Genomic DNA, 26113 nt, shown 5'->3' with positions numbered 1-26113 from the left:
GACATAGATCCTTGCCTAGCATTCCACGTTTCGGATGCTTATTTGTCAAGGCTTCATTTTTATCGGGTGGTATTTTGAAGAATTAATGAATCATTAGGCTTTTGAGTGTGGCCCAGGAAAAAGAATTCATGCGCTGGTAAAACAAAACAGTTGTGACTTGTATTGAATTTAGCATTATCCCAGGATAATGTTTTTAGGGGGGCATTTTGTGAAGTAATGGGGCATTTGTGTGTCAGGGTGTAAACATTACATAGACCACTTTCTCAATGAAGCTTTGAATAATATGAAAAGCAGATAAAAGTGAGTCTGAAAGCAAATGGTTTTTAAAAATCTTTGTTGATGCAATAAACGGCAATTGGTCCAACTTGCTACTCTCTATTTTACTTCAAGGCCTGAGTGTAGATCGTCCCTGTGCCAGAGCTGTAAAAGTGGACTGTCCGTATCCGCTGTCACAGGTTACAGCCAGAAATAATGTTGTGTGGGCGTTGACTGAGCAGCGAGCACTTCTCTACCGGGAAGGCGTGAGCAGCTTCTGCCCAGAAGGGGAGCAATGGAAATGTGATATTGTCAGGTGAGCCGTGTTTGAACAGGAGGCATATTCTATAACGGCCCTCTTTGATTTTGTAACGCTTGGGTTTTTCATCATCTTCGTTTGTACTTGCACTTGTTTAGACATAGCTTATTGCATCATGCAAGAAGGCCAGTTCCTAATCAGGGCACTGTGTTGTGTTTGACCTTCTGCCCAGGAGCAGGAAAAGTATTCTCATTTGAAACTGTGTAGAAGTGTTGGAAATATTTGTGTTAAAGAACAGTGGTTGAGTTAACACAGAGAGGTATACCAGTGGGCACCGAGGCTTGTCTCCACTTGGAGCAAACTTAATATAGCTGCCTTATAACAGATACTTAATAAATGCTGCTTTAGCTACCATTTTGTTTTTTGTTTTTTAATTAAATTTCTGCACCCAGGCAATAGCACATTCTGCAGCAAAGAAGTCTCAACTCTTTGGTCGGTGCTGTTGGTGGTTGTAGTAACAACAACAACAACAACAACAACAGTGTGTTTATATGCTGCTCCTCTAGATAGATTAGTGCCCCACTCAGAGCAGTCAACAAAGTCAGTGTTATTAGTATCCCTGTTATTCAGCTGGTGCTGAGAGGAGTGGCATACCCAAGGCTACCTGCAGAGCTCATGGCAATAGTGGGATTTGAACTCACAGTATTGATTCACAGCCCAACCATTTAACCACTGTGCAAATGTGTGTGAATTCTCTTCTTTCTTACCTTTCTCGTTTTGTTAGCCATACAAAATATTGATGGTTACACAGGGCGCAAAATCCTCATCCCCCGACAGTCTTATTCAGCTTCTGAGATTTCGTTCAGTTGCTCACACTATTTCATGCATCTTTTAGGAACACTCTGCTTTCAAAAATGAGGAAAGACGAGATTCCCAAGAAGTTGAATTCTGAGACCAGTCTAGAATTCTGTCCTTTTTCTGCACTCTTCCATATCTATATTCAGTTTTTACCTTGGATGTCGGATAGATGGACTAAACAACAAATGGCTTCGGGTTAAGGGACATAGTGATTTGAGAACTTTGAGCATTTTGCTCCAACTAAAACAAAAACACACCAGCCATAAAAGCAGCGGAGTACATCAAAGTAAGGCCCAGGAAAGGGCAGGATTTAGGTGCACTTGCCTCTGTGCTCAGATTATAAGCCCCATCCGGGAAAAAGAGGAGGGAATGCTAGTTCACACCTCCCTGTGTCCTCTATGCAAGGGAGTATGTCAGTTTCCTCTTAAAATGGAAGAAGGAGCATTCTTCTAGCTGCCTAAAATTTGCCAGTGATAATTCCTTGTTGAAGGATTAATCCCTGAGAATTTTATCCTAGTAGGGTGGAAACAAAAGAGAGACTGAAATGTTTAATTGAAGCCACTGGAAAGGAATAATGAATTTAAATCATTAAGGAATAATGAATTTTAATGGGTATAATAACTCTAATAAAGTATGTATGGCTTATGAATAAGAGTACAATTTATAAATACATGTGGTTGCGAAAATCATGGTCAGCCCAAAAATGTGCAGATATATGGTCTGGTTCACAAACAGAGCCAGTTTTGGTGGTGTGGTTGAGAGCAGCAGGACTCTAATCTAGGGAACCGGGTTTGATTCCCCACTCCTCCTCTTGAAGCCAGCTGGGTGACCTGGGGTCAGTTCCAGCTCTCTCAGAGTTCTCTCAGCCCCACCCACCTCACAGCGTGATGGTTGTGAGGATAATATGACATACTTTGTAAACTGCTCTGAGTGGGTGTTAAGTAGTCCTGAAGGACGGTATATAAATCAAATGTTGTTGTTATTTATGTAAGAGTTGATCTGTAATTTAGCTAGGTAAAGATAGACTTATTAATATTTAAGTTAATATTTCACTTATCTCACTGAACTGTGAGTTTATGTACTATTATGTATAGCACACTTATCTCACTGAGTTCTACAATTGTTACTGGACTTAAAAAAAAATACAAAGGGCAATGAAGAGAACCTGGAACCTGTTGAAACGGGTTTTGTTGGTAGTGGCAGAAAATCCTCACCCTTGCTTTTCATTCCTATAATTGCAAAATATAACATTTGCTGAATGAATAAAACTGAAATGAATACCTCTAACTCCAATCCATTCAGCCACAACTTAATATATTGTGAAAGTTAGACAAGCGGGCATAGCATGGGCCACATCTGCCACAGAAATACTTGAGTGTAAAACACTTCATGAATTTTGTTTATCTTTGCAGTGAAATGCAAGCTTTAGAGCCAGTGTGTATTACGCTCGGAGACCAGCAGACTATATGGGTCTTGGACATCTACGGGAATCTATGGTTCAGAACCGGCATTGTCTCTAAGAAACCACAAGGGGATGATAACCACTGGTGGCAAGTAGGCATTTCTTCCTCTTCTTTCAGTGTATGTGGAAGGTCCTTAGGCTCAGTGACAGAGCACATCTTTCATACACATAAGATGCCAGCAGCAGCATTGATTGGGGAGGGGCGGTGCAGCAGGTCTGCAAAAGGGCTCGTTACAAGACGGGACGATCGATGCCCCTTGGAGTAGACGTTGCTGATCTGACTTGGCTATCAGGGGGTTCCATATGTGCGTAAAACCAAGATTTGTCACCAAGAGGGGTTTTTTGGGGTGTAAGATTCCTGATGGGAAATTGTCACATATAGAGCTTTAAAGAGAACGAATTGTAAAACCACCCTTCATTCATGATGTGTTTGTTCCTGGGCCAGGGACTCTTATTAAACTGGTTCACAAACTGAGAGCCAGTTTGATGTAGTGGTTGAGAATGGCAGGACTCTAATCTAGGGAACCGGGTTTGATTCCCCACTCCTCGAAGTCAGCTGAGTGATCTTGGGTCAGTCACAGGTCTCTCAGATCTCTCTCAACCCCACCCACCTCACAGGGTGATTGTCATGAGGATAATAATAACACACATTGTAAACTGTTCTGAGTGGGCATAAGCTGTCCTGAAGGGCAGTATATAAATCAAATGTTATTATTTCTTCCTCATCATGGTTCACAGAAGCTTTCAAAACAAATCAGAGAGAGATCTAAGCTCTGAGGTAATTCTTAGATGGCCAAATGAAGTGTTTGGCTTCTTCAGTTACTAGTATCAGGCTGCCTGCAAAACATCTAGAGTGCTTCCTTCAGCTATATCTCCAGCTGAAGAACAAAATGTATGTGTGTGTGTTATGTGCCATCAAGTCACCTCCAGCCTATGGTGACCCTATGAATGGAAGACTTCCAGAACATCCTATCATTAACAGACTTGCTCAGATCTTGCAAACTGGAGGATGTCGCTTCTTTTATCGAGTCAAGCCACCTCGTTTTAGGGCTTCCTCTTTTCCTACTGCCTTCCACTTTTCCTGGTATTTTTGACTTTTCCAGAGAATCATGTCTTCTCATAATGTATCCAAAGTACAATAGCCTCAGTTTTGTCATTTTAGCTTTTAGGGAGAATTCAGACTTGATTTGATCTAGTACCCACTTATTTGTCTTTTTGGCCATCCATGGTATCTGCAAAGCTCTCCTCTAGCACCACATTTCAAATGAATCATCACCTGGTTTTTCTTGTCAGGGAGTCTTTTTCAAAGGAAGCCACTAATATTCCAGCCCTGTTTGAAGAGCTATGGTGCCTCTTTAATTCATTAATCGGTCTCCCCCCTTTCTGGGATATGCCACAGTCACTGAGTTTTGTAGTTCATACACCCAGTTACTCATTGTGGAGCTCTTGCAGTTGTCTCTTTCCCATGCACCTAGTTCTGAAATGTAAAGCTCATGCCGAATTCAGTATTGCAGGAATTACCCAGGAAAGTCTGTTTTTCATGCTATTTCCTGTCTGCAATACCATCCGGCCAAAAGGAAGCTCTCAATTCCTGTTAATTTCAGATGGAGAGTTAAATCTAAATCTCTCCCATTGATAATCGATTTTCTGTTAATCAGGTCTGTGCTGTGTGTTTTCTTTCATGTCACTAGCAGGTGGGACAATGGTTGCTCTCAGACAGAGGGCTGGGCTTAAAGCAACCCTTTGTCTGATCCTACAAGATAGTTCTCATATTCTCTTGGATTAAGTGGGTTTTCTGGTATTCTTTCCCCCCACTAGGTAAGCATTACAGATTATGTAGTGTTTGACCAGAGCAGCCTGTTCCAGACCATAATCCAGGCAACCCAAACAGTAGCCACAGCCGCCCAGGCTCCTGTCGAGAAGGTAGCCGACAAACTCCGCACAGCTTTCTGGTCGCAGCAACTGCAATGTCAGCCAAGCCTGCTCGCGGTCAACAGCAGTGGCGTCTGGATCTCCTCTGGGAAGAATGAGTTTCACGTAGCCAAGGGAAGCCTGATAGGTAGGTGCAACGTAGTCACTGGAATTTTTGTAGTGCTGCAGCCATCCCGTTTGGGCATGTTGAACAGCACAAGGCTGTGCAGTTCAGTATATCTGGTACAAATACATATCTGAAAAATAACTTACTGGTATTTTTTCAGATTCGGACAGATTCTTGCAGAAGAGAATTGTCATGGTTGGACAGGCAGTGCACCAGCTCTCCCTAACATACAATGCCATTCATCTTTGCTTTCCTGGTCAAAGGAGGGGGAATTTGCAGAAACTCCCATTTTGACCTGTATTTGGATTGTTATTATAGTATTGCGGTCACCACTTTGGCCTGAGTGCCACAAGTACAAGAGCATATAATGGTGCCAGTCTAGGGCATGCTACTGTTTGCATGTGTCCTGTGCTTTCGTGAGGTTTCCTATAAATCCTGTAGGTAGTAATACTAGCAGGTTTCAGGCAGGAGTGTAGGACCAACTGTGTAATGTGGCCAAGACCCTAGACCCTCTTCCTCTTGACCTGGCATGTCCTAAGCTAGAGCCGCGTGTGGTCCTTGTTCGGCAGATTGGCCATTCATATTATAAAACGGATTGCTTTTTATATTCTGCCCAGGTGGTCTCCCGTCCAGGCACTGACATGATCCAAATTGGCAGCATTATATATCTTCAAACTGTGCTCTGAATTTCAACCAGCCTTTTAATAGTAGCATGGAAAGGATATATTTCAGGAACTTTGTATTGCTCTTCTTTGGAAAAAACTCATAACCACTTTTGGTTGTGTCTCTGTCTTTAGGGAACAGAGCCGATAAAATCCTATTGGAGCAATTGTGCGTAAGAGGAGGAACACGATATTCCTCCAGACCCAAGAGTGTTTTTTTTTAATACCATCATGCTGTGCTGATTGGTTCCCAAAAAATGTCTGTGAAAACTCTGGGCTTTTACTGTTTGATGCAAGAAGTGACCTGTATGTTGAGACACAACGTAACAAAGAATAAGTCTTACTATAGGGTTCAGCCTCCCTCGTTTAGCCACGGTTGATCTGGCTGCTACTGAAATCCAGTATAGCCAGGATGCATGGTTGTAATCTAGATGCTATCCAAAGAACCTCTTTTAGAACCTTGAGACCTTGTGACTCTTTTAGCTTCTGCATTTTTCTTAATTGAATGCTTTTTCATCCCTCTCCACCTTAAAAGCTTTGTTGCCGCATGAAAGCTTTAAGGTGCCACTGGTCTTTTGGTTTTTGTTGTCTTGTAAGGCCTGAGCATGTCTTCTTGTGGCCAAAGGTACTCCTTTGTGTACCTTTATGGGCCAAATGCTGGTGGTTTTTCTTCAAAAGCTTTCCGCCTATTGCAGCGCACACATTTCTACCGGAACGTACCTGTTCTGCCTTTAACACCTTAAATCTACAAGTGTTGGACTTTGAAGGGACCTTGGAGGCCATGCAATCCAGTGAAAGCACATGCAGCTGCAGCTTCCACAAGAGATGGCTATCCAGCCAGCTGCCTCTTGAAGACCTCCAATGCCACTTAAAAGCTGCCACGTACAGAATCAGGCCACTGGCCTCTTGAAGACTGTATTGTCTACTCTGACAGTGGCTCTCCCAGGTCTCAGGTTGTGGTCTTTAACAGCACCTCCTACCCGATCCCTTTCACTGGAGATGCTAGAAACCGAACCTGGGATCTTCCAAAGTAGATGCTTTACCCCTGAGCCACAGCTCCTCATCTGGCAAGGCAGGCCTGTCCCACTGTTGAACAGCTCTTACCATTAGGAAGATTCTCCTAATATTTAGCCAAAATCTTCTTCCGTGTCATTTCCACCCATTTTTTTCTAGTCCTGCTCTCTGGAGCAACAGAGAACAGAGAGCCTAGCACACTGCACGCTGCCTAAGAACTTGTAGCCTCTTGGATGAGTAGCCCTTTCAGCCTTTCTGATATCTGGGCGGAGCTGTGTATAAGATACAGAGTGCTCCTAGAATTCACCTAGTTTTTAGTGTATTTTTAAAAAATTGTGATGAGATGCCCTTGGCTGTATTCCTGGAACTCTCTTTCTGGATTTCATTTGCTGTCTTGGAGCTTCTTGGTTTCCCCTGTACTTGCGGCACAACCCTCCTTGTGTTTGCCATGCTCAGGGCCTCCCTAAAATGAAGCATGTGTTGTCTGAAGGTATGGCTAGCAACCCACGTTAGTTTTAGTATAGCTTGTGCAAGATAATTACAGCTTGCGGTGGCATTTCACCTGTCATTATTCAGCAGCCTTTCATTTCTGAAAGACCTTTATGGGATAGGCTCCCGGGAGATTTTATCACTAAGAAAAACATTTTCCCCTTAAATAAAGGAGTCACAAACTCTAATCAAACCAATTCTGAATTGATATCGTAGAGCCTGTGGCTTGATTGGGAGGTGGCTAAACTGTATCAGTAAAACTGAAAATAGAAATGTAGGATTTGTCCTCTGGGGAAGGGAAGATATTTGGGTGGTCTGGTTTCTAGCCGCTTCTAGGGCTTTGGATGGGCATGAGTCAGAAATGAATAAATCACAACAACGATAATATATTTCTTGAGGATCTAAGAGTCACCCTTTGATCTTTTTTTTTTTTAGGCCAGAATTTGCATGCCATAGTGTGTGAAACTTTGCGGTGTTGTGTTTGAGAGACTATCAAGAATAATTTCCTGCTTGTGTCCGTACTCTAGTATGCATGGGCACAGTCTGAAAGAACCGTTAGTAGAGACTTGAGAATCTTCTCTGTGGTTGCTGTGTAATTTTAAGGCAAGCCCAGGAAATTACACTAAGCTGTCCAGATGTTTCCTTTGACTTCTAAGGTCACTGGGTGGGGAGAGTGCAACATTCTAAAGGGAAAACACCTGCACAGGGGCTTCATTTGGGGGACATACTTGAAGAAAATAGTCTATCTGAAAGGTTTTTGTTGAAGTTCTTTTGCTTTATCCGGGTACACCGATGGAGTATATCAGTCGCATCACCGACCCCTGCAACTAAGCATGATATTTTCTGATACTGCAAGAAATTCACATTGCTAGAGGCAATTCAGCTGTAAATGTTTTAAGAGATTTGGAGCACAGATACTTATTTGAGGTCCAGTTTCGATTAGCTTTTGAGCCAAATTTCCTTCACAATGCAACTGAAGTAGAAACCCGAAATAACCTAGATTTTGAGTGAGTGAGTGAGTGAGTGAGTGAGTGAGTGAGTGAGTGAGTGAGTGAGTGAGTGTGTGTGTGTGTGTGTGTGTGTGTGTGTGTGTGTGTGTGTGTGTCTCGCTCTCGCTCTCTCTCGCTCTCTCTCGCTCTCGCTCTCTCTCTCTGGAGAGTTGTATGAAAAATGCCTAGCCCAGCTTTTCAAAGGCTTTGGGAGTACATGTCAAACAACTATGCTGGGAACATGGCCAGTGCAAGGCTTTAAAATTCGTTTTGGCATCTAGCAAATGATCTCTGTAGGGAAAAAGTTGATTCAGTTAAAAATGATCTTGTTACCATTATTGTTGGAGGTCGAAGGGAGTGATTCCGACCTTGGGCATTTCCCACTCCGCCTCGGTTTATGCTGTAAATTTGCTTCTGTTGCAGACAAGCACATTTTTTCATTAGTGATGGGAAGCCAAAGACTGACCATCAAAATTCTACCTCCGCGTTTTGTCAGTATAATGGGAATAAAAATCAGTTGTGCTCAATGAATCAAATATTTTTCACAGCAGTGGTTTGTGTGTTGGGCTTGTCTGTGGGAGGTCCACATTCAAATTCCTCACACAGCCATGAAGTTTATTTGCGGGGGGGGGGGGGTGTCTTAGGGTGTAGCTTAGACTGGGATGGAACCTGTTCTTTGAACAGGGTGCCACAAAATACAAATAACACATCACAAAAGTCTCACTTGGGTGAGTAGTTTCACAGGAAAAAAATGTTCACTGTGCATTTTGAGTAACATCAAGCAAAAGGGAGTGGGGAGGCAAAAGCACAATGAGAATCCAAATCCAGGGTCGTTTTCATTACTTAAACCAAGAACTAAAGATGAAGGGCAGAATACAGAAACTGTAGTAACCTGCGGAGCACAAAGAGGTGGGGGTGGCAAAGTTGGTTGCATGGGGGATGTCTTTCCGGTTGAAGCTATTCTGATTTCCTCCTTCAGGTACATACTGGAATAACATTGTGCCTCGCGGCACTGCTTCAGCCACAAAATGGGCTTTTGTGATGGCTTCTGCTGCTCCAGCAAAAGAAGGTAAAAGTTTGGGATGCCTTTGTGTGTCAGAGGCAACTTTATACCTTTTGTGTACATTGATTTACCCATTCAGTAATTACAGTAAACAAAAAGGTCATTGTAACTGGCCTGTAAACCATTCATTAACTTAAAAAATCATATTTAAAGTTCATATTACAATTATGGTGTAAAAGTTTACAATTTACTTTAAAATTTAAAATTCCCCTTCCCCTCTGTGAATTACACTGATTTTAGCTGAACATTCTTAATTTTCGGATATTCGTGTTTCTTTAGCAGTTAGGGTAGCTTCCACTCAACTCTGTAGAAGCTGGTTGTTGTTACTTGTGTTAGGGTAAAACTTTATTTTAGAGCAGCACATACTGTGCTGGGGAATCTGGCTGACTGCATATGGATTTGCTGGTAGGGTTCCCAACACTGCCTATGCAAATGCCAAGAGATTTCAAGGATGGTGCTTGGGAACGGTGGGGTTTGATGTCACTTCTGGGTGCCACTCTAGGCTGCCTCCCCTACTGTGTATGCTCTTTACCGTAGAGACTAGAGAGAATTCCTAAAGCATCACAAATGTGGAGGCCATGTTTCCCTCCGCTCCACAATTCCTCAGGGTGGGAAATTGGGGCTGGGTGGGTAAATGGAAAGTCTGTTTGCTGGACATAAAGAATATCTCTAGTAAATTACCTTTTTAAATCTTGTAGCATGAAGTAGAAAGCATATTGGTGGATTTTATTTCCATTTAATTTCCAAGGGATATTTAAAGTCTTAAAATATGGATCTTAGAAATGTTGCATAGCCCCTATTCTGCACTGCCTTTTATTGTTCTTTTTTGTGCTTTAAAAGAAAGAACAAGTTGAGTTCACTAACTTTTTCAAAATTGTACACCGTGTTCAGAACAAAGACAGAATGATGCATTTTTTGTTCCCATATCCCTAACAGCTAAAATTTGTTCTTTCTCTCTTGAAATGTTTATGTTTATTAAATGTTACATAAAGAGAATAACAATATAACTAGACATGGTCCTTTTGTATAAAATGGGAGGGGAAGGATCTGAAGTAGAAAACTAGCCAGCAATAAGGAGATGTGGAATATTTATTTATTTATTTATTTTATGACATTTATATCCCACCTTTCAGCCCTCCTAAGGACCTCCACGGCAGCTAACAAATTACAACATAATAGAATCACATCTTAAAAACCATTAAAACCAATAAAACATATCATTAAAACAACTAAAAGTAGAGCTAAAATACATACTAAAACATAAAAACAACACATTGGGAAGGAAGGAGAGAACACTGACGGAACGTGAAATGAAGCAAATGGCAACTGAAACAACAGACAGGTTTCCCTGGGGAGAGAGTCCCCCAGTTTTGGTGCCACAACTGAGAAGGCCATCTCCTGGTTTGCCGTCCACCTAATCTCAGAAGGCGAGGGCATCCAAAGCCAGGGCCTCAGAAGACAACCACAGTGGTTGGGCAGGTTCATAAGGGAGTAAGTGGTCCTTCAGGAATGTTGATGCCAAACCATATAGGGCTTTAAAGGTCAACACCAGCACCTTGAATTATGCCTGAAAATATATTGAGAGCCAGTGTAGGTAGGCCAAGGATGGAGTGACACACTTCAGACAACATCCTGTCTGTGGCCTGCTGCACCAACTGAAGTTTGCAAACACTTCTCAAGGGCAGCTCCGCAAAGAGAGCATTGCAGTAATCTAATCTAGATATAACCAAGGCTTGCACTACAGTGGTGAAATCTTTTCTACTCCGCAAAGGCTGCAGCTGGCTAACCTGTCAAAGCTGGTAAAAAGACACTCCTGGCAGCAGCTTCCCCTTGCTTGCCTAGCAGTAGGCCTGGGTCCAAGAGCACCCCCAGACTTACGGAGCTTTTCCTTCAAGGGGAGTGCAACCCCATCCAGAACAGATGACACCTTAAACCCTGGTTCAGACCTTTCGCTGTCCAGTAGCATTTATATCTTGTCAAGATTCAGTTTATTAAACCACACCCACTCCAAAACTGCTTCCAGGCACCGATTCAGGCTTTCTACAGCCTACCTGGGATCAGTCAGAAGCACAAGATAGAGCTGTCATCCACATTGGAGACAACCCAGCCCAAATCTCTAGATTTCCTCACCCAGCATTTTCATGTAGATGCTAAAGAGCATTAGGGGAGCATAGGGAACCCCAGAAGCCAAGGGACTGAGCAGCCATCCCCAGCACCACCTTCTGAAGCCCACCCTGCAGGTAGGACTGGTGCCACCACAAAGCAGTGCCTCCCAATCCCTGCCCTGAATAGTGGTCCAGAAGAATACCATCATGGATGGTATCGAAGGAGGTCCAGAAGAATCAACAGAGTCGCACTCCCTCTATCCGCCACAGGTCATCCACCATAACTAGGCCTGAAACTAGACTGGAAAGGATCAAAACAACCCGCTTCATCCAGGAATGCTTGAAGATGCTCAGCCACCACCTGTTCAGTCACCTTGCTCAACAAGAATGGAACATATGAGACAGGTCCATAGTTATTGACAACTTCTGGGTCTAGGACAGAATTCTCTAGAAGTGGACACACCACTGCCTGTTTCAAGGCCAGGGCAAACGCTCCATCTCCTAAGGAGACATTAACTACCTCTTAGACCCAGTCACCCCCCCTCCTCCTCCAAGCATCTTTAATTAGCCAGGAAGGGCAAGGGTCATGCAAGCAGGTTGTAGGCTCAGTCTTCCAGGGATCCCGTTCACATCCTCAGACAGAATAAGAGAAAGATTATCCCAAATGAGCAGACAAGTAGACAAGACCAGAAATATTTCTCCTGCCTATGTCTCTCCCCCTTCCACTCTTCCCTAGTCCTTTTTTCCTGGCTGCGCTCCAAGACTGGAAGCGAACAGCTCCAGGAGAGATGATTTTAAAAGGAAGCATTTGAGTGAGGAATTGTTCTTGTCCATTCTCATGAAGTTGTTTCCAAAACTGCTTTATGTCTCTTCTGCAGCACCCTGCGTTCTAAAACATTGGTCTGTTGCTGTCGTGTTTAGTTAGATCCTTAAACATGGATCCGGTAAACTGCAAATGATTCGACGCTCACAGAATGTAGCTGTTCTGTCTCTTTACATTGCAGAAAAGGTGCTGTGAGTGCCTGGAGCCCTTTGGGAATGGTGTACTCTGAGGCCCAGGATTCCCCCAGTGGAAAGGGGAAATGAGCCGAAATTGTTCTCTCTGTTGTGCGCACACACACACAAAACACTCACTTATAAGCTAGCAAAATTGCCTTTCTCATTTGCAAAAGCAGGTTTAGAGCCAAGCTTTAGTCTGGTAATTTGAGCATGTTCTTTTATTAGAATTCCTTTTCATCACACAGAGCTGTGTTGTTTTCTGATCTGCTGATCATACCCTATCAAAAAGCTATTTCTATTTTATTTGTGCTCTGGCTGGTTGATGCTCAAATACAAACTTGATTTTTTTTTAAAAAAAAAATTAAGCCTGATTATAAAATCTGTTGCCTAAAGCAGTTTACATCTCACCGTAAACACTTTCTCTTTTTCAGTCTTAGTATCTGTAAATTGGCCGTAATCATGGTCTATTTTACAGCGCTGCTATAGCCTACTGGTTAAGTGGTTGGACTGCGAATCAGCACTCTGCTGGTTTGAATCCTGCTACTGCCATGAGCTCGGCAAAAATGTTGGGACTAACCTGCGGGAAGCATTCAACAATATCAATCACCCACTTGAATAAACTTTTATAAATTTTCAATATTTAAAGTGCAAGTGCTATGAACAAGGTTAGTGCAATACATTAAATATAATAAATAGCTGATTCTTCGTAAATTCAAACAAGCAATATAGCAGCAACGATTCATGTACAGTTTAAATACATTCTACTGGAACAACCGGGAACAATAAGATTAGTGTCCATGTCCTGTCTCCGTTGTCGTTTCTTCCAGCAATTGTCTTAAAATGTCTCCTCCAGATGGTAAAAAAGCCGCAAGGTTGAAGCTGGCAAGGCTAACCTTTTCACCCTTTTCATGGGTGTTCCAGTAGAATGTATTTAAATTGTACATGAATCGTTGCTGCTATATTGCTTGTTTGAATTTACGAAGAATCAGCTATTTATTATATTTATTATATTTAATGTATTGCACTAACCTTGTTCATAGCACTTGCACTTTAAATATTGAAAATTTATAAAAGTTTATTCAAGTGGGTGGTTGATATTGTTGAATGCTTCCCGCGGGTTAGTCCCAACATTTTTGCCAGTTTCCAAGGAAGCAGCCATTTGTTGATTTGCACTGCCATGAGCTCAGCAGGTGTCCTTGGGTAAGCCTCTCCTCTCAGCTCCCCAGCTGTATTGTGGGGATATTACTACATTGACATTGTTCGCCTTTCTGAGTGGCGCACTAATCTGTCTAGAACGGCGGTATATGAGCATTATTACTGATGATGATATTAAAGCAAGAAAGTTTTTTCCCAATTTAATGTTCAGATGTTCTCAGAATATTGTGTTTATTTCGTTTTTGTAAATGCACAGGCTTTAAATGGCTTTGCAAAATGACGATCTCTGGAAAATTGGATTTAACAGCTGAAACTTTGCCCTTCCCCCAGGAAGCTTTCTGTGGCTGCGTCAAAGTAACAAGGACCTGTTCTGCGTCAGCCATCAAAACCCGCAGTTCCACCCTTCCACTGTTCAGCTCCCCCTTGATGCTGAGATGGTACATTATTCTGCTTGCCAGGATGCTATATGGGGCTTGGATAATCTGGGACAAGTCTTCATAAGGACGCTTTCGCCAACTTGCCCAACTGGGATGCATTGGACCAAACTGGACCTTTCTCAGCTAGGTATGATTCCTTGTGTGCGTCACCCAGAAATTCCAAATGCAGATAGGGTGCATTTTCTCTGAATACTCCATGAGATACCTTGTCTCCGTGCCATTAGTGTGTGAGCTGCTGCTGTGCCAAATGCAGGGTAAGCGTCCATTTTCTGGGCTTATTTCTCACCTATCTGGTGTGAACTGTGTCTAAGGTTTTAGGGAACATTAGGCGTGAGTCCCTGGGGTGAAGGCAGAGGCCTCCTTGGCAGGAGGCAGATAGTCACCTCTCTGTCTCTGTAGCTGAACTCACTGGATGCAGCTAGGTGTCTAAAAATGCATGAAATTTAGCCATGCATTCTCCCTGTTCTGCTTTACCTGGTGAAATGTTTGCTGTTCAAAATCAGTGGCATTCTTCGGGGGAAACTACTTCGTTAGTACTGTTTTTGCTCTTCTATGATCATCACCACCGGTGTTTGGGAGAATAGTGAAGATGTCATACACTTGTTCTCCAGAAGGAAAGCATGCATTCTAGTATTACAGTCTATTTCAGTAACACAAAACAAGATTTCCAGCCTCTCTATCCATGTATCCCAGAGAACTTAGAGCTGTATGGGAGTCATGGCCATCCAATGGGGAGAATACAGAAAAGGTGAGCCACAGGAAAGGTGAGCCATAGTTTGTATTGTGTTATTTAAAAAAAGCCAACCCTGGAAATGTCCCCTTCCTCCGCTGAGGAAGTGCCTGGTTCTGTGAAGAGGCTTCTTCCTCAAGGGTAGATCCCAGTGGTTTATTGCCAGTGTAAGATGCAGTCACTCAGGAAAACAAACTACAGCTTTATTCGGAATAAGCTAGCATGAAACAAAAGCAGGGGACTGAGGCCTACCAGATTCCTTCATATATCAGCTTGCCTAGATCCAACCTATAGATGGCCATAAATAAAACGTGAATTGGGACTTCACTGCCTCAGGAGGTGGTGGCAGCTTCAAGCATAGGCAGCTTCAAGAGGGGATTGGATAACCATATGGAGCAGAGGTCCATCAGTGGCTATTAGCCACAAGGTATAGATGGAACTCTCTGTCTAGGGCAGTGATGCTCTGTATTCTTGGTGTTTGGGGGGGGGGGCGGAATCAGTGGGAGGGCTTCTAGTGTCCCTTCCCCACTGGCAGACCTGATGACACCTCGTTTTTTTTACCACTGTGTGACACAGAGTGTTGGACTGGATGGGCCATTGGCCTGATCCAACATGGCTTCTCTTATGTTCTTATGACTGCTTCAGATTCTAATATCCGGGAACTACTTTAAAACCCAGATTTTGTTCTTTGCACTGCACCAGAGTCCAGTCCTGACAACACAACTGTCTGGGGTAACCTGTTACCCACATGTATACATGCACACCAGCAGCAAACACTACTTTTTCTCCCTGTGACCAAGTCAAAGTTTAATCACATTAAATTACGATTAATTAGGTTATCTTTTTTTAAAGTGCTTTAAAATCCAAATGTTAATTTCACACCAGAAAACAAATGAGAAGGCAAGCAACTCTTGACAAAATAACTAAGAGATGAAGAATTTGCATACGGGGCCAATAAGTATTGAAATTTCTGTTCTCTATAATCGGTTCTGCTTGCATGAACAAGGAGCCCTGGAGCGTAACATGACTTGGTAAGGCTGGCACTGTTTATATTCCAGAATTTTTTAAAAGGGATCCTTGACACTCTGCTAGCAAGCAAAAAGCTGTTTTACTGTGCAAATTATTAGGTAAAATTAAAACAAAATGGAGTGCAGATGTTACATAAGGAGTACATCTTTTGGTGTCACATTGTGCCACATATATAAATAAATACCCAGCAATGCAGAGTGGCTGTAATATGACTCCTTGTTCAGAGGGACCTGATGTTTATTTAGGTACAAACCAACAGCTGAGCCATCAAGCACTGGAGCCCCTGTGGTCCAGTGTTCTTTGTACTGAGAGGAGTAGTAAGATTTTATTTAAAGTAGCGTAACTGAATGTCAAACCTGGAGGAGCAACAGAATTATGCTGATGCTTGTTTTTTTTCCCTCGCAGCTATTTTGAGCCGGACAGCAAGCCTTATGTAACATGGCTAAAATAAAAGCAGAATCCTCGACATTAGAAAAGAATAAGCCAAAAGAGTTCATATGCTTAAAGCCCTCTCACTTTAGAGCATTTGTATCCCGCTCTTCTGTTAAGGAGCTCAAGACAGCTCATGTGTGGGTGTTCCTGTTTTCTTTGTCATTGTCTCCATGAAGGCCCCCGACTTTCTGCCCCTGTGAAGAAACACCCAACTCTAGAACTCAAGTTCAGAGCTGGCGTTCCATATCCCTCCCAATTTTGCTATTGGATGGACGGTTGTGGCAAGACCTTTCCCACTCCTAGCACAAAAACACAGCAGAGACTTTCCTTTGGAAGGCTTTCTCCTCTGTGAGGGTTTTCTCCCCTTCCAATGTATTATTTTGGTTAATCTGCATTTTTATTCAGTAATATGCCCTTGCTGTGACTGTTGTCCTACTTGCTTAGGAAAACAATCGCAGAGTTGATTCCTGCTCGCTTTGGTAGAAATGTACACGACAAGCTTGGAGAAACCACTCATTTCTGGGCCTCTCCTTGAAAGAGAGCTTTAGAGGGCTCCAATATTTAAAGATTAGGCTTGATCCAGACTAAGTTTTCCACTATCAAGGTTCTTCCACCAGCAGAACAGAACATTCCTACCTCTCCCCCTCCCTCTGCAGGCTGACTGATCTCCCTGAAATGCTGCTCCTGGGGGACATAGGACCTTCAAAAGTGGCACTAGGGGTTGGCAGTTTAACACAGACTGGGAGAAGCTGAAACAATATCTGGAGAAGAAATGGGAGGTGGGAGGAAAACTGTGGCAGTTTGAGAACTACTGAAGTATAATAAAAGTATAAAAAAGAGGGGTGACTTTACCGGTGGAGGAAGAGAAATGTGAATTCATAAGCAGTTAGATTAATAGATTGATATATATATAGACATGTATAGGTTAATTGATAGAACATTGATAGAGAATAAATAATGATAAGGTTTAAACATGAGGATTGAGTAACTAACAATATTTTCTTTCTTTGATAAGATTTATATGCACCAAACTGAATGTACAGAAGAGTCAAACTGATTGATTATGTGATGAGCTATATAGAATTACCATAAAAAGATGAAATGAGTAATATACAGAGAACGAATCAAATTGTTTGATTTGTTTGATTTAAATGTGGGAAATTTTTATGGTTTATGATATATAGAAATATTTTAAACTGGAAAATGGGATAAATTGTTTATCTAAAGACGTACAGTTTGGGTGTATAATAAGAAAAGTAGTTAAAGATGTACTGCTTAACATAATGGAGAATGTATATCTGTTTTAGACAGAGGAATTTAATAGAAGTAAGGGAAAAGGGACAAAGGGTGGGAAAGCTGTTGGAAGTCAACAAAAGGGGGGGAAAGGGAGGGGGTTAGAAATGAAAAATTTGGGGAAAATTGAATGTAATGTAAAAATAAAAATATTCTAACCCAATAAAAATTTAAAAAAAAAAAAAGTGGCACTAGGGGCAAATTGGGGGTCTGCACTAGGAAGGAGAAATTGGCAGAAATTCACACACACCCTTTTCCATTAGTGGAAAATTTAGTTTGGATCCAGCCTTCAGAGACTGTACAAACTGATAGTCCACTCAGTGTGTCTGTTGTTACTGTGAGGTCTCAGAGAGGCAGAATGAAGGTCTCAGCTCCTCTGTCAACTATTACTTCTACCTCCAATCCCAGTGTCAAACCATCTTCCAAGGGATTGGTTTTACTGCTTAAATTGATCTCTGAATTTCCATTTCTTAGGCAATAGTATGTGATTTCTAGAATAACATAAAAGATAGAAACCGGTACTGTGGTTCCTCAAACCCATCTGGAGATACCAGCGGTCTCCAAGAATAAATGAAAAGGCATCTTGCAAACATTGTAATCTCTGTGCCTATATAGCGTACACTGGCATCATGATTTTAACTAGTGCTAGCTGCATTGGTTTTTCACAGTGCATTCATTACCAGTGCCTGATATGGTACTTGCATTTTTCTCCTTGGGTATCAGTTACATACAACATCATTTGTTTCAGCACAGAATATCAAAGCTGTGTCTGGGATTTTACAGCATTTGTCTATGCTCTTTCTATGAATGCAGAACTTGTGGTTTTCTGTTCTAAAAGGGAGAGCAAAGTGGGACAGGACAGCCACTGTTTGTCTGATGTGCCTTGCTCCATACATCACAAATGGGCTATATCAACCTTCCACCCGAACACAGCAGTCCAAGTTTCTTTCAGTTGCTCAACTAGTGTTACCTTTCCTTCTGTAAGTGAAGTGCTTTGCATGGTTATCAATGCAGTCAACACAACTTTTCCCACTATTCCCACTCTCTCCAGAGAAGCTAAGAAGAAAGGCACTTGCTCCTTTCTCCAAGTTCGCTTTGGAGGGAAAACCATTAGTGGCGGCTTATTGGGCCTGAGCTTCTGAAAGTGTGCTCAGCTCAGGCATGGGAACCTCTGTATGGGGCAGCACAGATGACCATTTGAAGAACTTCAACTATATAGGAAGCAAAGAATACCAGCTGGCTCCAGGTAATTCAGGGAGCTTCATGGCTGAACAAGGATCTGAGCCCTGATTTTCCCCCATGCTAGGACCTCTGCAGTATCTTGTTACAGAAAAGCTCAGAGCTCTTCTTGTGATAACCAAAAAGCATTTACTCCTCAATAAGCTTAAAGGCCCTAGCAACACAGTGTCTGTCTTCATATTTATCAGGAAGTGCTGTCAGGTGTCATGGGAAAATGGTTCTTGGCTGCTCCCTATTTTGGTAACCAAGGTAACCAGCTACCTGTCCTTCCTCTCTGCTGTACAAATTCTGGTGTAAGGGTCTCTGTGCCTGTATAAGAAGGCAGCTTGTTTAATTTACTGCCCTTCTGCATTAGCACATAAGCAATTCCTTTGAGCCACAGTGTGACTCCACTAGTGTTCATATCTCCTCAAGGTATCCTTTGGAGCAGTTCAGTGAGAAGAAATACAGCCGTCTACAGTTTGTCACCCTGGCCTAGGACAGGGTGCCGCTTCTGCTTGAATTGTAGCAGCTGCAAGTCTGGGCTGTCCATCCACTACTGTAATGTCTGAAGAGGTTCCACTAAACTGGGGTTCTCCCTATGAGTTTCTGAAGTTGTGGGATAAAATCACACCATCTGTCCTAACCAAATACATCGTTTTGGAATTTTCGTCCTGAGAGTTGGCATCACTTCCCTAAAGACAGTGTTGTTAGTTGATAACAGGTTATCCTGGTCAGAGGACAGAACATTCTGTTAATCAGTTAGATTCCCACAGGCTTTGCTTTTTTAAAAAGTTTGGCATCTGGTGAGCATACTGAACATGCTGTATCTGTGCTGCTTGTGTGTTTTCCAGATACATGTAATGCAGAATTTGGATCTCTAGACTAGCTAACGTATCAGTTCTATCTTCAACCCTCTAAGCTTTCTTTCCAACCTTCATCTGTGTAAATAACATAGTTTGAATTTCGAGGGATATGCATCCTGTTGGTGGATGATTGACTGAAGACTTGAGAGTTATTTCACAGCTTTGCTCTTCCTATTTCAGTCCTAATGAAAGCAGCGAAGTTTTGAAACTGTTGTCCAACTGGAAGGAAAAACATACCATGTTAATGTTACAGCCCCTTTGGAAAAGAGCTCCCTATTTGCATTGCACATGAATGACGAAAGCAGACTAATCTTGAAATGTTATCCCAAGACCTATCCGGCATCTTGTGTTTGCTTGTAACATTTGGAATGTTAAGCACTAACGTGTATTTATAGACCTCATCTGTAAGCATGATCAGCTCCCAGAATAGAGTTTACTTGGGGTCATGTGAAAACTGGCATCTCCACTTATACACAAAATTGCTTTCCAGTTAATGTTGTATGGAGAGTTCTCTTCCTCCTCCTTTATTCCTCCTTGAAAATAATCTACTGTGGTTGTTCAAGATGCTGTGTCTTTTATCCTGAGATGCCTAAATAAAAAGACCGATAGCGTGGAAAGAAGACCTCTTTAAAAAAGAAACCAACATTTTGGGCTTTTGTTTATCTTAATATTCGTTTCCTGGGTGATGGTCTACAACATAAAATTCCGTGCATGCTCTGGAAGTGTGCATGGCCGTCCTGTGTGAATGGTTTGGTCCAGATGATCTTTTTGCTGAATACTGGCCTGTGCCTTGGATGCCGACTAACATTTCCTTGGGGTGCAAGGACTGTCACCCACAGAGGGTTATATTTCCCCCTTCCCCCTCCTATATCAGCCTGTAATGCCCCCAGCAATCTGTTCTGAATGCTAAGAACAGGGTTTGCAACAGGAGGTAATTCAGGCTGCTACAAGGGGCGAAGCAACAGGAGAGGCATGCCCCACGAAAGAAGGTCCTTGCACCTCTGGAAACATTAGCCTGGATCAAACCCTGCACAGGGTGGGGGAACAAGATCGTGGTGCCTTGCCGGATAAAGTAAAAGCCTGTCCTTCCTTTGGACATAGCTCTTTCATTTGCATAGGGCCTATGTGCGTGATATCCAGCGGACGTTGGTCCAAATCATGCAGTCAGTTCCTGAATGGTATAAGAGATGCCAACCAGGTCTCTGTGTTGGATTTTATGTGCATACGCCCTATGCAAATGTCACACCAATGCATGAACATTTGGAGGAGGAACTGAAAGGCATGATCTCCTGCACCTACACTTGGGGGTGGGGGTGGGGCATTCTTGTGTCAGTTCTTCTGTATGAATGGAGTTGCCCCCTTCTTGGAGTAAATGGGAAGGATCTCACAAGTGAAAAAGAAGTGCTTGCACATCAAAAGCTGTGAATCTGCTGGGATCTGCTGGCAGTGGGAACGGGGTACAGTCTAGACAAAGTCCCAGTTATTTCAGTGGAATTGATATTTCAAGAGTTCAGGAAAGCTCCCACTTCCTTAGCTTTCTGCAAACTGCAAAAAATCAGTTATGCAAGAGGGCTTTTTACTTAGATATATTGTAAGGAAGTGGTTTCAAATGAGATGCATTGGTAAAGAGAGAGAGACTATAGTCTATACTACTGTATATGGCCTGTTGCTGTAAGTATGATCCTGCTGGATAGTTTCTGTGTTATTTAATATGTCAGGTTTAGAATTGCTTATGCAACAGTCAACAACATTATTATGTAGGAGCAGATTTTCTCTTGTGATGTGGACATACCTTATGTTTGCTTAGCCACTAGGATCCTAAGCAGTGCAAGGGGAGTTGCACAAGAGGAAGGCAGTTGCATCTCCTCTCAATGCAGGATTCTTTCCTGTCTTAAATCACGTTCCTTTGGGTCAGTAGCCCCCAAGGAACAGTGTGGGGGCAGATGAGGGAGTCTACAGCAGACGGGGGAGATATTAAAAAAATCTCACTTCCCTCTTCCTCAAACGGAATAGTTTTTCTATTGGAGGTGCTGCTGATGCACTGATGGAACAGCATCACAGCATCCAAGCCAGTGTCTTCTCGCATCTTAGAGTTCTGCCATGGGCTGTCGTCTTTTGTGTTTATTCTGTGCGTGGGCAGGCATTCTATAGTTTAGGAATATATTATATGGTGTGTATTAAACACAACAACTGAGGAAGGCCTCACAACCGAAAGACATTTGGTGACGTTATGATGTATGTAATAGTTCCTGGTCATTTTTAAGCTATCTGTAATGTATGTGTATAGGTACATTTGTTCAACAATAAGGGGAAGGTACTTGTATGTGGAACCAGATTGACATTGTTTTAACCACACAATTATATTGTTTGGAATTTTATTAAATATTTTTGTGGGTTTTGCTTCAGGATACATGTGTGTGCGCGCGCATGCGCGTGCGCACACACACACATATATATATATACAGGGGTTATCCATGGGGGGGTGAAATTATCACTCACCCTCTTCCTTGCTGTTTGGATTCAGGACTTCTAAGCTCTTCTAGTAGTTGTATATCTCTCTCTGCTTTCCCATTGTTTTTCTTTCTTCCTAACCTTCTTTGACTTCCCTTCCCTGCTGTTGTGGCTAGAGTGGAAGACAACCAAGTGCAGCAATCGAATCATCTTTTTCTCTAGTTAATTCTAGCTAACTGTGTACATAAAGTAAAGTTTTTTGGTTTATTAATTAAATGTTTTGCCTTTTTAATAGGTGCTGTGAAACTGACGGGCTTAGCCTGTGGAAATCAGCACATCTGGGCCTGCGATAGTTGTGGTGGTATCTACTTCCGGGTTGGTACTCAGCCTCTGAACCCGAGTTTGATGCTGCCTGCCTGGATCATGATTGAGCCGCCAATCCAGGTAAAAGGATCATTAACTCGGTTACTTGCCTGTGTGCCACAGATTCTAGAAATTATGCCTGCCACTGGTCTGAAGTGACGGCACATGAGGATCCAGGGCTGTCTACAACTCTTGCAGAGGGAAGAAGAAGAAAGCAGGCGAAAAAAATGTGCTGTGGAGAAACATGCTATTCTATAACTCCCATGCATCATATATCTAATTCTGAACAAGAACTTTGGTGTGCGGATCATTAAATCCACACAGGGGTCAGGTACAGAGTAGGGACTTGGATCAGCCATCAAGTTTGTACAAAAGTCTTCCAAAAGAAAAAAGAAAAGAAAACATTTATTGTGGTGGAGGACATGATCACCCTATTAAGGAAGCGCTCGTTCTCCTTTCATGGGAGCAGTTCTTTCCCACGCGAAGTGTGGCATGGATGGAGTGGCCTCCCTGGCCTGGCGAGGGAAGGTGACAGTGGGAGTCTCGAGGGTCCCCCGCTTGTATATTTCTGTTGTTCTTTTTTCACCTAAACTTTCCATTGCTCTCCATTTTTTAAAAAAAGAAATACACTTTATTGCTATAATAGAATCCCATTGTTAAGAAAAATCTTGCACCTGGAGAGTTTCATAATCAGAAACTGTCTGGAAACTCTTCTTACTCTTACATGTGTTTATTGAACAAGCAAAGTGACATTACCAGCTCAATTTGAAGATTAAGATTTCCAAATGAAATTTGATGCATGTGTTTGGGGCTTAATCCTGTGGCTTGGATCTTATCTACTACCTTTTTCTCTGCTCCTTCAATCCATTGTGGCCCCTGGAAGGTAGATTCTGGAGACCCCAAGTGGATTGATAGCCACAAAGGTCTCAGTGGGGCCTCCGTGGAGAGGAGAAAATGAGGGAGAATTGCACTTCCCACCTCTTCCATCAACAGATCTATACTGACTGATTTCTGCTATACTCCCCCAGTTTGCCCTGTGTGGCTGTTAATCCACGTGAGTCCCATGACCCCGAGAATCTACTTCCCAGGGATCAGAAGGGACTGATGGTAGAGGGGAATGCAGCAAAGACCTGTGATGGCAGTAGTTAGGGCCCAGCCCCATATTTCAAATTGTTTAATGCTAATACCTGCTTTCATGGCAAGGGGGTGGGGAACAGGAAATTTATAAAACCCACAGCATAATATATTGCTTGAAGACTGGTACATCAGAATGAAATCAAGCGTTTGACCGAGTGTGCTGTGTCTCGCAAAAGTTCACAACATGATAAATTCATTCGTCCTTATGGTGCTCCAAGGCACCCTGTTTTGGGCTGCAGCAGACCTGACACCCTTCTGGAACTGGAACTAATGTCGACGTGAGTGTTCAGGACTCTGTTCTGCACGACATGTTCAGCCCCCACCCCGCAACACCTGCACAAGTTTTCAAGGAAGCATTGCAAAACAAATTGTAATGCCTCATGTGAAGCAAGACCTCTCAAAAATTCTGTTACTTGCTTAGGGAATTTCACCACCTCCCTTCTGTAAAGTCAATGCATTCAAAGCAATGTATAAATGGTGAGATAAAGTCCTAATGATGCATCAGCATTACTAGCCATCATGACAGGCATTAAAATGGCAGATAGATGTTGCACTCAAAGCCTGCAGATTCCCCACCCCCCACCCCCAACTTGCCTAAATCCCAAAACTGCCACTACTTTTTAAAAGCCTGTTCTGTAGTCATAGCATTGCCAACAGTGCTACTGGTCCTCTGCCCCTCCGGCACTTGCTCCGTATCTAAATATGAGAGTACGTTCTGTGCACAATTGCAATAATTTGTTTTCTTACACCATCATTCACTACACTCTGTTTATCTGATGACTGACAGGTGCCACGTGCTGTGCTCCTTAGGGGGAGTAACGGCAGCAGAGGGGAATCCAATTGTCCTTTTTTAAGCTGACTCAGTGCTGGGCAGTAACCTTAACTGTCCTTAAAGAGATTTAAGTTGCAGCACAGCAGGCAGCTCTGGAGTGAGGAGTGGTGATACCTTTGTGTCATCTTGCCCTCAGAGAGCGAGAGAGAGAGAGACAGAATATCAGTTTAGGCTTCCAGCTGCAGTTTCCTATCTTTATTTTAGTATTTATTGTGATTAATTGTTTTAAGCCTCTTTAAAGCTTTGTAAGCCACTTTAGGTGTAAATGTTGGTAGAGTGGAGAAGAGTATAAATGCTTTGAATAAACAAATATAAAATGATTTACGGGTCTCTGGTTGGATGGAAGGAGGAGTTCTGGCAGGTAACGATGGCGAATTACGAAGCTTCATGTAATCGAAGAGGCCTGGGGCACCCTAACGGTTAACAAACCTGCCTCATCGTAAGCTTTAGTGTATCTGGTGATGTGGGCTCAGATTTACGAAAGCTTACGCCACATTAGGTGGGTCTATTAGACACTTTCTTGTCTGGGGTTTTGGCAATTTGCATCAGAAAAAAGCATACATGAAACTGGGAAGAAGAGCGGCTTCTTGGCATACGGTGGCTCAGATGAAAACATCAGTCTGTGCCCCGGTCTTACACCAAACTATATACTTTACATCGTGAAAAATTGGATGTCCCATGTGAAACGCCATCAGCGGCTTATGGCTATTAGAAGAGGCTGTACTTTTTAGTACCGTAGTTTTTTCCCTTTAGTCAGTATGATATTTTCCAAATAATAAAGCTACTTCAAAGCTGATAAGGAAGGGGTTGAGGCTAAGTTTGTTTGTTTGTGGGGGGGTGTCTACCATGAAAAACAGGAGGTTGGATCTGTGAAGGGATTCCCAGTCTTTGCCACTTGCCCTAACTCGAAAGAGGAGAGCGTGTGAGCATATTATGCTTTCAGGAACAGTGAATACATGGGTGGTTCTTGAGTGGAAAAGGGAATTTAAGCTTCCCTCCTCAAATATTATTTTATTTATTTATGTCATTTATAGTCTGCCCTTCTCACTGAGACTCAAGGCGGATTACATAGTGTGAGATCAGCATAATCAGCAAGGACAAGGGTAGGCATTTCCATACAGTGTCAAGGACATTTCCATAAACAATGCCATAGGGTAGATGAATACAAGTTTACAGAGCATTAGCAAGGATCCAATACAGGGTTGAAGGATTGCTGAAACAGAACATAATACATTCTAGGATTGACATTAGACAACATGAAGCACAAGCAGTATATACGAGTACATATTCAAAGCAACAGATAATATGTAAAGCAACATAATGGTGGAGCCCATAGTTCCCAACTCATTGGCAAAACATCCGAGACCCCCTCTCTACAATACCGCCCTCGTATTAGCGAAACATCCAAGACCCTCTCCCTACAATACCGCCCTCATATCTAAGTAAAAAAGCCTTTTTGATCATTCAGTTTTGCATTGTTTGCGGAAAATACTCAACCACTCTCAAGAAAGGGCTTATATCATGCTGTGAGGACCCTGGAAATAGAAAGAAGGTCACATGCATGAATGTGAAAATATAATAGGAGAGAATTGCCCAGCTTTTATAATTAATTTCATTTGCAGCTTTAATTGTCCCCTTTCCCCTAAAGCACCAAGCTGGCTTTCCCTTCCCTGTTGGGTAGTCACATTTTCAAGCTGGAAATATTTGTGTTCCCCAGGCTTCCCCCCTCCCCTTTCTTTTTTTTCTCATTCTCTTGCCAACCCCCGACAACGCAGACCTAACAAGCTGTTCTCAAAGAGCACAGAATTCAAAGTGGAGTTTTTATTTCCTACAGAGAAAAATAATCGCTGTTACGTAATATGATGAGAGAATTTCAGTACAGCTGAGAATTTCAGCAAAGGGAATTTGAAAGAGGAACTTTGCCCTGCCCTTTGCAAAAAAAAAAAAAAAAAAGTCAGTTCAAATCTAACTTTTGGC

General features: G+C 42.5%; 1 protein-coding gene across 1 annotated transcript in view; it reads left to right on the top strand.

Annotated features, from left to right (window-relative positions):
• TECPR2 (tectonin beta-propeller repeat containing 2) overlaps positions 1-26113 on the top strand; it is a 64474-nt gene that overhangs the window by 21876 nt on the left and 16485 nt on the right. Inside the window, exons 12-17 of the mRNA XM_054971131.1 lie at positions 391-571; positions 2785-2926; positions 4653-4893; positions 9006-9095; positions 13679-13912; positions 22100-22248. Coding sequence (XP_054827106.1) covers positions 391-571; positions 2785-2926; positions 4653-4893; positions 9006-9095; positions 13679-13912; positions 22100-22248 — 1037 coding nt within the window. The remainder of the gene's footprint in view (positions 1-390; positions 572-2784; positions 2927-4652; positions 4894-9005; positions 9096-13678; positions 13913-22099; positions 22249-26113) is intronic.

The sequence above is a fragment of the Eublepharis macularius genome, chromosome 2 (assembly GCF_028583425.1).
Source record: "Eublepharis macularius isolate TG4126 chromosome 2, MPM_Emac_v1.0, whole genome shotgun sequence".
Lineage (NCBI taxonomy): Eukaryota > Metazoa > Chordata > Lepidosauria > Squamata > Eublepharidae > Eublepharis > Eublepharis macularius.
Note: the sequence above shows the minus strand (reverse complement) of the source record. Positions and strands in the feature narration are given on the sequence as shown.